Source organism: Gadus macrocephalus, chromosome 3, assembly GCF_031168955.1.
Source record: "Gadus macrocephalus chromosome 3, ASM3116895v1".
NCBI classification, from domain to species: domain Eukaryota; kingdom Metazoa; phylum Chordata; class Actinopteri; order Gadiformes; family Gadidae; genus Gadus; species Gadus macrocephalus.
The window spans coordinates 22,374,960-22,388,127 of record NC_082384.1 but is presented as its reverse complement, the minus strand read 5'-3'; the positions used below and the strand labels follow the sequence as shown (position 1 = coordinate 22,388,127).

The 13,168-nt window shown below is 48.5% G+C and overlaps 1 protein-coding gene across 7 annotated transcripts in view; it reads left to right on the top strand.

Moving 5' to 3' along the window:
- The window catches only part of crebbpa (CREB binding protein a), a 43,434-nt gene that overhangs the window by 15,247 nt on the left and 15,019 nt on the right, over positions 1-13,168 (top strand). For 5 of the 7 annotated variants that reach the window (XM_060048035.1, XM_060048038.1, XM_060048037.1 and 2 more), the window contains exons 3-13: positions 1,629-1,896; positions 5,291-5,404; positions 6,285-6,545; positions 7,166-7,268; positions 8,400-8,537; positions 8,900-9,017; positions 9,182-9,353; positions 9,675-9,737; positions 9,885-10,006; positions 12,220-12,420; positions 12,777-13,139. In XM_060048035.1, coding sequence (XP_059904018.1) covers positions 1,629-1,896; positions 5,291-5,404; positions 6,285-6,545; positions 7,166-7,268; positions 8,400-8,537; positions 8,900-9,017; positions 9,182-9,353; positions 9,675-9,737; positions 9,885-10,006; positions 12,220-12,420; positions 12,777-13,139 — 1,923 coding nt within the window. The remainder of the gene's footprint in view (positions 1-1,628; positions 1,897-5,290; positions 5,405-6,284; positions 6,546-7,165; positions 7,269-8,399; positions 8,538-8,899; positions 9,018-9,181; positions 9,354-9,674; positions 9,738-9,884; positions 10,007-12,219; positions 12,421-12,776; positions 13,140-13,168) is intronic. The other 2 variants (XM_060048036.1, XM_060048039.1) reach the window with 2 other exon arrangements.

Here is a 13,168-nt window from a genome sequence, read left to right as displayed (position 1 = left end):
ATTTCTGCCCGGAGCCACGTGTGAAAATGTACTCGACGGCATGGAGATTTATTGACAAATGAGCCTCTCCCGACATGTTATGATACTTTAATGCAGAACATTAAATCCCCTGGATTTAAGTCTTTCATGTTCTTATTAGTTTCCCTAAACCTCTTAGGAAAAGCTAATTAATTTGTAAAGACGGATAATTCTCTCAGCTGTGTTTTTTAAAGACACTCAGTTTAGTGTGCACTCACTTGGTTTGAGAATTGTTGAGCATGGTTGTATGTGTGTGTTGGGAGGCCACAACCTTCTTCGTTGAGGGAGTAATGGGCCATCACACCGGGGCTCTGATGGCTACACCATTCTAACTATTCTGATTTGAGTGATACGCCCCTCTGTTCAAAGACCCACAAGATCATACGACGTTGTAACAATTATTCAGCAACAAACTGAATGGCAGAGTGATTGTATATTTTGTCTAAGGTGAGCCATGAAACCAAATGTAGGTTCATGCTGAGGTTTTATCCAGCTAGTATGCAGATTTTATGAATCGATCGAACAAACGTGTGTGTGATTCTCGCAATCCCTGGCTTGTATCGTCACGGTTGAACGCACTTAACGTTAGTCGCCTTGGAGCAGAGCGACCGCTATACCAATGTACTTGTGTGTCCAGATGGGAATGGGCAGTAATGGAAGCCCATTCTCGGCTCAGGCCTACGGGCAGGCTGCTTCTGCTGCTGCTGCGGCCGGACAGCCACTCCAGAACAAGGCGGCACTCGCCAGCTGCATGTCTTCCTTCCCCAATGAGCTCAAAGAAGCCAGCGTCACCGGCGGGCCGAACATGGTAGGTTCTGGTCAGCACAACGCAAAGGGCCGCTAGCACAAACCGCCAAGCACGTAACCGTGTTGCACTTTCCTCTTTTTGGATCACGACATCATGTCCACGCTGAATTAGTGTTGGCCGGAAACCCTTTTTCCAAAACGAATGGGGCCAAGATGATTATCCTTCTTTCCTAGTTTACAGCACATTTTAATGAAAATCCATCATGCTTTTTACATCGTTGGAAGCAACTGAAATGCAGAGAGGGGTTTCAGTGTTGACCAGGGACTGGAGGGGAATTGATCCATCAGCTAAGCTCTGTGTGATCAAATACTTTGGGTGAGCTAGAGTTCACTACAAAACTAAACTGAAATTTAGTGAGGAGACGGAAACGTACATGAATCTCACTTCTCAAATAACATAGTGTTTATTCGTCTGCATGTTTAAATATTAAATACTGCCCACCCTAATATATATTGCACACATACCAAGGATAGTAAAACACATTAACCATTCCTAGCAGGGCCTAATTTCTTTGTTTCTCATTTTACTCTAGAAGCGTTTTACGACGGTTATCGGTTTTGCTTTTGCCGGTGTTATTGGGAGCAATTAAAGGCTTTTACTCTTCCCTCTTTCAAACTAGCCCTGTCCAAATGGCTAGGGGGTAATTGGCGGGATAATAGAGGTTCAGAACTGCACAAAACATCTTCCGGATTGCACATATCTGGTAAAACATTGATATACGGAAGAACAGCCTTGTGTTAATAATAATCTGAAGCTATCTCTTGGGTCTGGCTCATCATGTTCCTTCTGTCCCCCTGTCCAGCTCCAGCAACAACCCCTGCAGCAGGCGGCCATGTTGGCCCTGGGAGGCGGTACGAGTGGCGTGCCGGCGCCCGCGGCCGTCCCTACAGCTGACCCGGAGAAGCGCAAGCTGATCCAGCAGCAGCTGGTCCTGCTGCTCCACGCACACAAGTGCCAGCGTCGAGAGCAGGCCAACGGGGAGGTGAGGGCCTGTGCCCTCCCGCACTGTCGCACCATGAAGAACGTGCTGAACCACATGACCCACTGCCAGGCCGGCAAGTCCTGCCAGGGTGAGTGTCTCCGCCTCAAGTGGTCGTTGTGTACGTTCACCCACACTGCTCCCTCACCCACCCTACTGCCTCACCCACCCTACTGCCTCACCCACCCTACTGCCTCACCCACCCTACTGCCTCACCCACCCTACTGCCTCACCCACCCTACTGCCTCACCCACCCTGCTGCCTCACCCACCCTGCGGCCTCACCCACCCTGCGGCCTCACCCACCCTGCGGCCTCACCCACCCTGCTGCCTCACCCACCCTGCGGCCTCACCCACCCTACTGCCTCACCCACCCTGCTGCCTCACCCACCCTGCTGCCTCACCCACCCTACTGCCTCACCCACCCTACTGCCTCACCCACCCTGCGGCCTCACCCACCCTACTGCCTCACCCACCCTACTGCCTCACCCACCCTGCTGCCTCACCCACCCTACTGCCTCACCCACCCTACTGCCTCACCCACCCTACTGCCTCACCCACCCTACTGCCTCAACCACCCTACTGCCTCACCCACCCTACTGCCTCACCCACCCTACTGCCTCACCCACCCTGCTGCCTCACCCACCCTGCTGCCTCACCCACCCTACTGCCTCACCCACCCTACTGCCTCACCCACCCTGCGGCCTCACCCACCCTACTGCCTCACCCACCCTACTGCCTCACCCACCCTGCTGCCTCACCCACCCTACTGCCTCACCCACCCTACTGCCTCACCCACCCTACTGCCTCACCCACCCTACTGCCTCAACCACCCTACTGCCTCACCCACCCTACTGCCTCACCCACCCTACTGCCTCACCCACCCTACTGCCTCACCCACCCTACTGCCTCAACCACCCTACTGCCTCACCCACCCTGCGGCCTCACCCACCCACCCTACTAACTCTTCCACCCTGCGGCCTCACCCACCCACCCTACTAACTCTTCCACCCTACTGCCTCACCCATCCTGCTGCGTCTCGACACACTGCAGCCTCACCCACCGTGCCGCCTCACCCACCCACCCTTCTGCCTGACAAACCGTACTGCCTCACCCACCCTGGTGCCTCCCCCACCCTACTGCCTCACCCATCCTGGTGCCTCCCCCACCCTACTGCCTCACCCATCCTGGTGCCTCCCCCACCCTACTGCCTCACCCATCCTGGTGCCTCCCCCACCCTACTGCCTCACCCATCCTGGTGCCTCCCCCACCCTACTGCCTCACCCATCCTGGTGCCTCCCCCACCCTACTGCCTCACCCATCCTTCTGCTTGACCAACCGTGTCGCCTCATCCACCCTACTGCCTCACCCACCCTACTGGCTATCATATTTAACACCGATTCACGCTGCAAATGACCACGATCTGAAGCGGGGAACTAAAGACAGTCCTAGTGCGTCTAGTTTTTTATAACAGCCATGGAGTCAGCTAGCAGCACTTCTCTAAAGTCTTCGTTCTGTGAATATTTCTACAGGATAGGCCATTTACAAAGTACCCAGCCCTGAACAGCGGTGTACAACTTAACAACTAAAATGCAATTAAACCTGATGAGTCAAGTTTCAAAAATTCTTGAATGAATACAAAATTGATATCTCTGTGTATCCCTCTAGAAGTCAACCTAAAAAGCAGTAAAAATCAGCAGTGTGTGTGATGCGTACATGGACTGTATAACAAACATTAAAACAGAACTTCTGTGTTTGTTAATTGGAAACTATCAAATCCTTGGTTTTTGTGAGGCGCCTTCAAAACAAGAAGGCCTTGATTTATAGTTCCTTGTCAGTTCTTTGATCTCAAATAATAACTTGAAGCAGATGTAGAATCTAAATATCTAAATGGTTAACATTTAAGACCAACATTTTGTATAGTTGTAATGGGTGATAAACACCTAGTGGAACATACTTGAGATAAGTATTGTTTATGCGGACGCCGTTTTTTGGAATACATGCATAACATTTCCACACAAAAATATCTAAAAACGAGAGCTTGTTTATGTATTTCGTTATCGAGCGATGCATTGAAAATATTTTACCATTTAAAATTGGCAAATCTTATTTCATTGCAGAGCTGTGAGCAATACATTGATTCAATCACACTGTCAACTGTCTGGGAGTAGCCTCTCCTCTCTGTGAAAACTGAATCAGAGCATGAAAACAAGATTGATGACTAGTTGAATAATATTCGGGATGGAATGCTTTTAGTCAACTAACGCAATTATTAAGATGGAGACGGCCCTTATTCTGGCTCAATCCATGGAGCTAATAATATGTGAAATTGTCAAGACAGTCCAGACATTGAGGATGTCCAAACTCTTAAAAATTGAATTTTTATAATTGTATTCATTCCATTCTATTTCCATCCATTTAATTGTCCCAACCTGCACACACAAGGTTTTATGCTAGCAATGTTGAGATTTTACATCGCCTAACCCTTCTTGGTCTCCACCAGTATTGCGCTTGACAAACTCCCCTGAAGCTAGTCTCATTTACATTTGGCGTCATCTGCTGCTTTGCTCTGGCACCCTCCACATGGTTGCGAGCCAAAACTATTGGAGACCGAGGTTTGAATTCATGTGGCCGTGTTCATGCTAACAAACGGGCCAGCTAATTTCCTGTAAACCCGGCCCTCATCATCAAAATTGTACCCAAATTACCAAAGAGAGACACAGCTCATGGTTGAATTGTTGATGGCTTCACGGCTCTCACTAGGACATAGTTAGTAGGTTAACAATTCACCTGAGAGAGCCTTTCTTCATTGATGCTATTGTTAAGTTTGGCTGAGTCGTCTAAATATGAGCTGATTGCTCAGTGAAGCCAAACAGCCAAAGGGCCCGTAGGTCTGTCTAATTTGAGGAACTGCCAAAAGTGTTTCAATTTTGTGAGAGAGTAAACAGTGTAATTGTATGTATTTGCGCATTGTCCACGAAGCTTGAAGCCATCATAATCGTTGTCCTTCTGCTGATGCAGCAGCAGCTCGCTGGGCAGCGAGGCAATGTGCTCCAGGTCCTGGCTCTCATATGTCCAGGCTGCTATCGTTCATCAGATTAGCTGCTAGACTGTTGAGCAAGCCACAGCTCCAAAGCAGAACAAGCGATTGTATCTTACACCATGGACATTCCTTTTCTCGTGTGGGAAACGTTCATCCGACCATGGCCTCAAGTTGATTCTTTTGCTGCAGATCTAGTTCTTATTGTTTTGCCTAGGGTATTACTGAGGAGCTTGCAAGAGTTTGGATGGTGTGTTCTGTGCATAAACAAGTGCCGGTCACTCCAGGCATACATCAAAACAATGTGAAGCAAAAGTGTGTGAGAACTTGATGAATGCTGGCAACCTGCAGATCTGAACTGTTGCCTCCCTCTTGCTTGCTCACTGGCTCTCTGACTCCTTTCTCCCTCTCTCTCTCTCTCTCTGTCTCTGCCTCGCTCTCTCTAGTGGCTCACTGTGCGTCGTCCAGACAGATCATCTCTCACTGGAAGAACTGCACACGGCACGACTGTCCTGTGTGTCTTCCGCTCAAGAACGCCAGTGACAAACGCACCCAGCAGCGTGAGTACACGGCCTCCTGGGCCAATGTCTGCAACAGCAAATGAATCAAACAAGTCTGTCTTCTTTATAATGGAAAAAATATAATGATGAAGTCATGTTATATTATTCATATGTTTAACACAAACTTTCTGTCCTCCCAACTTTAGTACCAATTTAAAAACACTCCATGAACCGTATCTTTGGCCGTCTGTCCTCCTCTGTACTGAACTGAAATGCTTGTTCATGGTCTTTATTTTCATCTCAAGTTCGCCTACATCATGGGTTAATTGGCTCTGGCCCATCGTATAAAGTCTTTGTTTTCTCTCGACTGCTGCCCCCTCAAAACCAATTTGCCGTTTATTCTCTGAAATAAGTTGGGTGCAACCCGCACTGCTCTTCACTTTTGCCCGGTGGCCTTGTTTGTCTTCCTCTTGATGTTCTGCGACACGTCCTTCAGCAGTCGGCGCTGTGCTCCAGCCTTTGTGGTCGTTAAGTTTGTTCGCACGGGGGTGAGAACAACGCCACGGCTTGTGCGTTCCCCAAAACAAATAACCACTCCGAGATTTCTTCGCTCTGTTTCCTCCATTGCTCTGTCCAAGAACTGAACCCAGGGAAATATGTAAATGATACGTCCCCCAAAGGGATTTATGCATTTATTCAGTTCTCTGCCGTTCAAAGCACTGGATTGATGCCCTCGCGTCTCAAACCAACGGCATTATACTAGGCGTATGTAGTTTGTCTCTTAGCGTCTATGTATTAGACATGATCAATACTTGAAGAATGCAATCCAGATGCTTTGATCAAGTTGGATTCGGTGCAAAATATACCAGCCATTACGAATAACTCAATTTGTATTCTAATACAAAAGTGATGTATTGAACCACTCCTTTTCCCTCTACAGCCATGCTGAGCTCTCCCAACACAGGTCTTCCCAATCCCATGTCGTCAGTGGGTGCCGGCCAGACCAGCACCCCTACCATCAACACCTCAACCCCCATAGACCCTAGCTCCATGCAGAGGGCCTATGCGGCCTTGGGGCTGCCCTACAGCAGCCAGACACCTGGGCAAACCCAGGCTCAAGGGGCCGGGCAGACGTCGGGAGCAACCAACGCACACACCCAGCAAACACTGCCGCAGCAGTTGAGACCCATCAATGCAATTGGTAAAGTTTGTTTACCTCTTGACCGACAATTCTCATTATAATCCTCATGATATCGCAGTCCCTTAAATTAACTCAAACTACTATTATTCCCTGTTTCGCCTGGTTTATTGTGTTACACATTTAGGGTGTGAAAGGGAAACCCAATTAACATCTCACAATGTGAAACATTGATGTCATGGTCCAGGGCACGGTGCTGCCTCACAGCCCGAAGTCCCTGGGTCTGACCCGTGGCCGGGGGGACCTTGTGTGTGTGTGTGTATGTTCTCCCCGTGTCCACATGGGTTTTCTCCGGGCGCTCCGGTTTCCTTGCACACCACAAAGACCATCGAGACATACAATGTTGGGTTTATACACCTGTGTATCAACCAAGGCACTCAACCAAGGCAACAGCAGTCAAAGAGGCTGCACCGTAAAGACCATCGAGACATGCATGTTGTGGTTATACTCCAGCTTGGGCTCTCGACCAAGGCATCAGCAGTAATAGAGGCTGCCGATGGGTCAAATGCAGAGATCTCATTTTGTTGTGGAGTACATGTGCAATGACAATAACTCAGATTCTTCGGCCTTATCCAAAGGATCTCAAATGATTGTCATGCGATGCTATGTCTTTGTCATTAAAGGAAACCAGATGGCCCCCGGAGGCACGGGGATCGGCGGGCCCGCGTCCAAACCGAGCCACCTCCACGCCGACCCCTCCCTCCCCAACGCATTCAACACTAACAAGTCAGTCCCGTATCAATTACAAATACAATTAGGGCATTCAGCAGACGCTTTTATCCAAAGCGTCTTACATCGGTTAAAGGGGACCTATTATGCTTTTTCCACTTTTATGACCTATAAACGTTGTTATAATGATTGATAGTCATATTTAACCATGCACAAAAAACGATGTCGATTTTCGGGAAACTCTTTTTCTCATCTGGGCGCATTCAGCATTCTCTGTCAACGCTCGGTTTCGTCCTTCTCCGCCCCCTCGTCCCCCTCCTGCCAACCCAACTCCGTTGTGATTGGTTACCTTCCTTGAAGCGCGCGTGCGGGCAGATTTGACCAGGCATATGGGGGGCGCGGCAGGAGTGCCTCTACGTAGATGATTTCCCGGAAATGTGAACAACTGAATGCAAACGCTGCCCCGAGTGTTTAGCGCGCTGCACAGCCACCCCAGACTGTCAGCTGGGAATACGTCGAAATGCATGTACGTCATTATTTGACACTTTAGTATGGTTAAACATGAATATCAATCATTTTAACAACGTTTATAGGTCATAAAAGTCGAAAAAGCATAATAGGTCCCCTTTAATACACACATTGACACACTGACGGTAGAATCAACCATGCAAGGCGACAGCCAGCTCGTCAGGAGCAGTTAGGGTTAAGTGTCTTGCTCAGGGACACCTCAACACTCAGCTAGGAGGTTGGGGATCGAGCTAGCAACCTTTCGGTTACAAGACACAAAAGATACAAAACTGCTCTACCTCCTGAGCTAAGCCGACCACAGTATCATTGGGTCTTTGTAATTCCCGAAACCTCATTCATTCAGCATAACACTTTGCAGGGATGCATATATTCATAGAGCTTCTTCGTATGCAACAGTGGATGATCAAATTAGTTTAGAGACATCTGACCCTTAGAGCACTCCTAACTATCCCAAGAAGGAGGGCTCCCTCTTCAAGGTTTCGTCCCTTGGCCTTGTCGACTTGTTTCTGGCTGTAGGGTTGCAGGGTGTTGTATAATGTGGGCCAGACAAGCCCTTTGAGAATCTAACGGATTACGGGCTTTAGAAGTGAAACGCACTGACATGACTTGCGGCCTGTTTTTCCCTATGATTCTCCCACCGACCCGCCTTTGGCTCTCCAGTCAGCTGCTCTCGGACAGCTCTTCTGTGGCCTCTAAGGGCAACTTACCGACGGCAGCTCCCCTCTCCGCCACCGGCACCAGGAAAACATGGCATGAACACGTGACGCAGGACCTCCGCAATCACCTGGTCCACAAGCTGTACGTACACACACCTGCAGTAGATGTTCGCTATGCTTTCAATGCATGGCTACTGCACGCACCACTCATGAACAGTGGAACAGCTATCAATATCTGGTTGTAAATCATCTCCTATTGTGTTCAAAGAATGCTTGTCTGTAAGAGAGTTCTTGTGGGGAAGTTGGATCAACTGCTGGCTCTGTCATTTGCTGAGGAAGTTCTTGGGCTGGGATATGTGCATTTGTATTGTTGTAAAGTAACACTGCTGAATCTCATCTCTCTCTCCCTCTACGCTCCGTCTCTGTCTCTCGTCTCTCTCTCTCTTGTCTTGTCTCTCTCTTGTATGATCTCTCTCTCTTGTCTTGTGTTCCCTGGGGCTGCAGAGTACAAGCCATATTCCCCACTCCGGACCCGGCTGCCCTGAAGGACAGGCGAATGGAGAACCTGGTGGCCTACGCCAAGAAGGTGGAAGGGGACATGTACGAGTCGGCGAACAGCAGGGTGAGTCTCTGGAAACAGGCTGCCACAAGGACAAACCTTGGCAGCTTCACTTCTGGGAAGGCATCTGACTCACTCTTTTAGAATCTGCAGTGATAAGAAAAGCAAAAGACACTCCTAAAGTTTATTTGATATATTCTGGTTCATTTTCTCTCCTCTCCCCGTAGGACGAGTATTACCACTTCCTGGCTGAGAAGATCTACAAAATCCAGAAGGAACTGGAAGAGAAGAGGCGCTCGCGGCTGCAGAAGCAGATCATTAATCAGGGCCCCCTGACCGCACAGGGGGGCCAGCAGCCTGGCCTTCCCCTGCCCAGTGCCCTGGGCCCCAGGCCACAGAGTGAGTACGCCTTCCCTACCTCCACCGGGGAGGGTGCTTTACATTTTGCAGGTTAGATGGAGAAGTTAGTCATTTAGTGAGTGGCTCTCCCCAGAACCAAAATGTCGCATTTTCTGTGAGTGACAGTGATAGAGATCTATTATTTGTGTGGGATTTGAGCTCAATGTTTAACTTCACGACTCATATCTGTTCCTACAAATCTAACTGTAGCGCACCGCGCAGCTTAGTTTGACTGGCTGAAAGGTCTTAGCAGCAACGACTGTTAAACAATGTCCTTGTGGTCCTCTGATTATGTCTCCTGCTGTCCTTCATTACCTCCAGACGGTCCCGTGCCTCTTCCCAACGTGCCAAATCAGATCCTGAACCGCATGCAGGTCCCCCAAGGTGGGCCACTTGTCTTATCGTGTAAACACTCTTTGTGACCTTACAACCCGGTTTGTTAGTGTGTGACTGCTGCCAAAGAGTGATGTGCTCTTATGAGAATGACTGACTGACTGACTGACTGACTGACTGGTTGACTGTTCCTTGCAGGGATCAACCAGTTCAACACTATGGCTCTTCCCAACGTCCCGATGTCCCAGGCCCCCATGGGACAGCGGGCCGCGTCCCCCATGAACCACCCACAGCAGATCACCATGAGCTCCGTGCCAGCGGTCAGTAGCCACACCGACACTGGTTGTCAAGGCTGGTTTATCATACAGACTCAAAGGCAGGCTCAGTCGAATGGGAGGTACTCAGGTTTATTTACTCAATGTAGTGGTTATTACAAGTAGGGCTGAACTCGATAGTCCGCTAGTTGACAAATGAATCGCCGGGCTCTTGGTTAACCTCGGGAGTTAACCAAGAGGGCCTATAAATAAAACGCTTTTTTAAAAAATTGCAAAATCATACTCGACCAACGTTAGTCAAGTAGTCACACCTTTTTGTTAAGATAAGCACATACCCTCATTTTTATGATCGTTTCCCAGGGTTTCTTTGTGGTTGAAACTGGAAGTGGTTTGTTTGCTACGGTTTACTGACAGGGCTGGCGGGGTGGACTTCCCCACATGTTCAACGAACCGGGAACACCCAGCATTAAAGCTGAAAGTGAAATTTAAATGAGCATAGCGCTGGTGTGTTATTAGTAGAGCTGTCAAGCGCTTAAAATATTTAATCGTGATTAATCGCATTAATGTCATAGTTAACTCACATTAATCGCGATTAATCACAAATTTGTTTTCTATGCTAGATATCCCTTGATTTCTTTGTCCCATTAATTCTTCTCGTTTTAATTCTCTTATCAACATGGTGAAGTGCATCGGCTTGCCTTGTGCAAATGATTTTTTATTGATAACAACATTGGCATATACTGATCAAAACAGGAAGATACAAAAAAAGAGCCTATAGTGCAATTAAAATCTAAGCAGTCGTTTAGACTGCTTTGAACAAATGTCATTTGAACATAGCAGTTAGGCTACTGCTTCTTTGTTTTGAGCCAAAGAAAATATTTTTATTTTTATTTTTTTTAATAAAAGATTTGCGTTAATCGCGCGATAAAAAATTTGACGCCGTTAAAATTGGTTTGCGTTAACGCCGTTAATAACGCGTTTAACTGACAGCTCTAGTTATTAGTATTTGGAGTTTCACACATTTCAACCGCAGTTTATGCGGTTTTTAAGTTTACTCACATTCCAAACGACCCTCCCGAGCACTAAAGATGGATGACTGGTACGAGTCACAGTGTGTCAACAGTTCATTCCTGCCGGGCAACGGTAGTCTCTATAGAGCCATCTGTGGTCAATATTTCTACACAAAAGGCAAATAAAAAAGTACCCTGCCTATTATGGAGCCTAACTTAAATGCAATTACCGGTAATCCCGATATTTCCAAAAGGTCTCATACATTGAAACCAAAGTTTAGAAGTGTATCTTGCGAGCAGCTAACCGTCAAAGGCAAGTGATGGAAAAATCCCCAGTGTTTTTAAAACGCTCATGGACTGTGTAAAGAAGCTATTAAAACTGACTTTCGATATGTTGATTGTTGGAAACTACCTTGGACATATTTTGCTCACCATAAATGTGCCCTCAGAGCAATAGGTGTGGACCACAGTTTTTTGGGGGTTTTCTTTGCATCCCTTATGCAAACAAGAACAACATGAGGAAACATAACATATATATATATATATATAAATTTGTCAATGTGGGGTACGTGGATTGTTTTAGGAGGTACTCTGAATGAATCTGTGATTCACATTCCCACACTGTCCTGTGGCAGACTGAAGCATCAGTACGAAAAATAAATGTATGCACTCCGCTTCCTCTTATCCATGACGGAAAGTCACACACCGAAAGGTCTAAACGGTAGGGCTGCTCGATTATGGGGAAAAATCATAATCACGATTATTTTGGTCAATATTGAAATCACGATTATTTTTGAGTTTGAAAACATGCTGTATTTGTTCAGCATGTCTCTCCCAAAAAAACTTTGCCTTAAAAATTACACAAAATGGCTACAAAGAATAATATAATTATATAATATTATAATAGTAATCCAGCTGTTCTGCCCTTTCTATAAAACATAAAAAAAAACGAAAAGCGAAAAAAAATCGATTGTTAATTTTGTGATCGTTTGACGCTGAAATCGAAATCGCGATCAAAATTTGATTATTCGCACAGCTCTTCTACACGGCATGCTCTTGGTCGTTGATCAACGTTGCGATGACAAAAGACGTTTAATCTAAAGGTGTTTCCCTACACATATATTATGAACATATGTATGTTTGTGTTTGTGTGCGCGCTTATTCTTAATGCAGCCGGTTAAAAGGTTGGCTCGGCGACGCCCTAACTCACTGGGTCCTTAACCTCGGCCCTCCTGTGCTGCGGTTTAGATGGCCATGTCCCCGTCCCGCATGCCCCAGGCCCAGGGCATGATGGCGGCCCACGTCGGAGGCAGCATGGTGGGGCAGACGGCGGGCCAGGGACCCTTCCTGGCCCAGAAGCAGTTCCCCCCGGGCTCCACCACGGGAGCCCTGAATATCCCCGGGGGACCGGGAATGGTTCTACCCCAGGCCCAGGCAGCGGTCACGCAGGTAAAGGGAGGCAACGCAAGACGGGGGTCCGTGGGATGTGGGATGTGTTGTCCGAATACCGAACGGAGGCATCGCAATCCTGCTTCTTCTGTGAGGAGACGAGTTACGTTGTTAGCTAGACTAGCTACTACTAAACAACCTCATCCTTTAACCAAATCAAACGACGTCCTCCCTGAAATTAACCTCATCCCCACCGTGTTGCCTCTAAACGCCAAATCTCTTCTGTGTTGTGTTGTACACGTTTGTACGCCTCGGGTCTGATCTCCTGACCTCTGTGTGTGTGTGTGTGTGTGTGTGTCTGCTTCTCGTGTGCGTCCGTTTATCCGCCCGCTCTCCGTGTTTGTCCTTCTCTCCAGCAGCAGCCGCAGCCTCAACAGCCGCAGCAGCAGCAGCCGCAGCCGCCCCAGCAGGGCACTAACCTCCCCATGAATGCACTTGGCCCCTCGCTGGGCACACAGCTAGTAGTCCCCTCCCAGAACCCCCCGCACTCCACGCCCCAGCCCGCTGCCACCACCTCCTCCTCCGCCTCCGCCTCCCTGGCCGCGGTGGCCGCTAACATGCCACACCCCCAGTCTTCCAGCCGCAGCTCCACCCCTACCCCGACCCCCACCCTCCCCGGCCCAGCCCCCACTCAGGGGCTCACCCCGCCCCGCCCCACCCAGTCCCAAACCCAGCCGGAGCCCCCCGCAGCGGCCCAGACGCAGCCCCCCACCACGCCGGTGAGACCGAGATCCTCCGCATGCCCTCC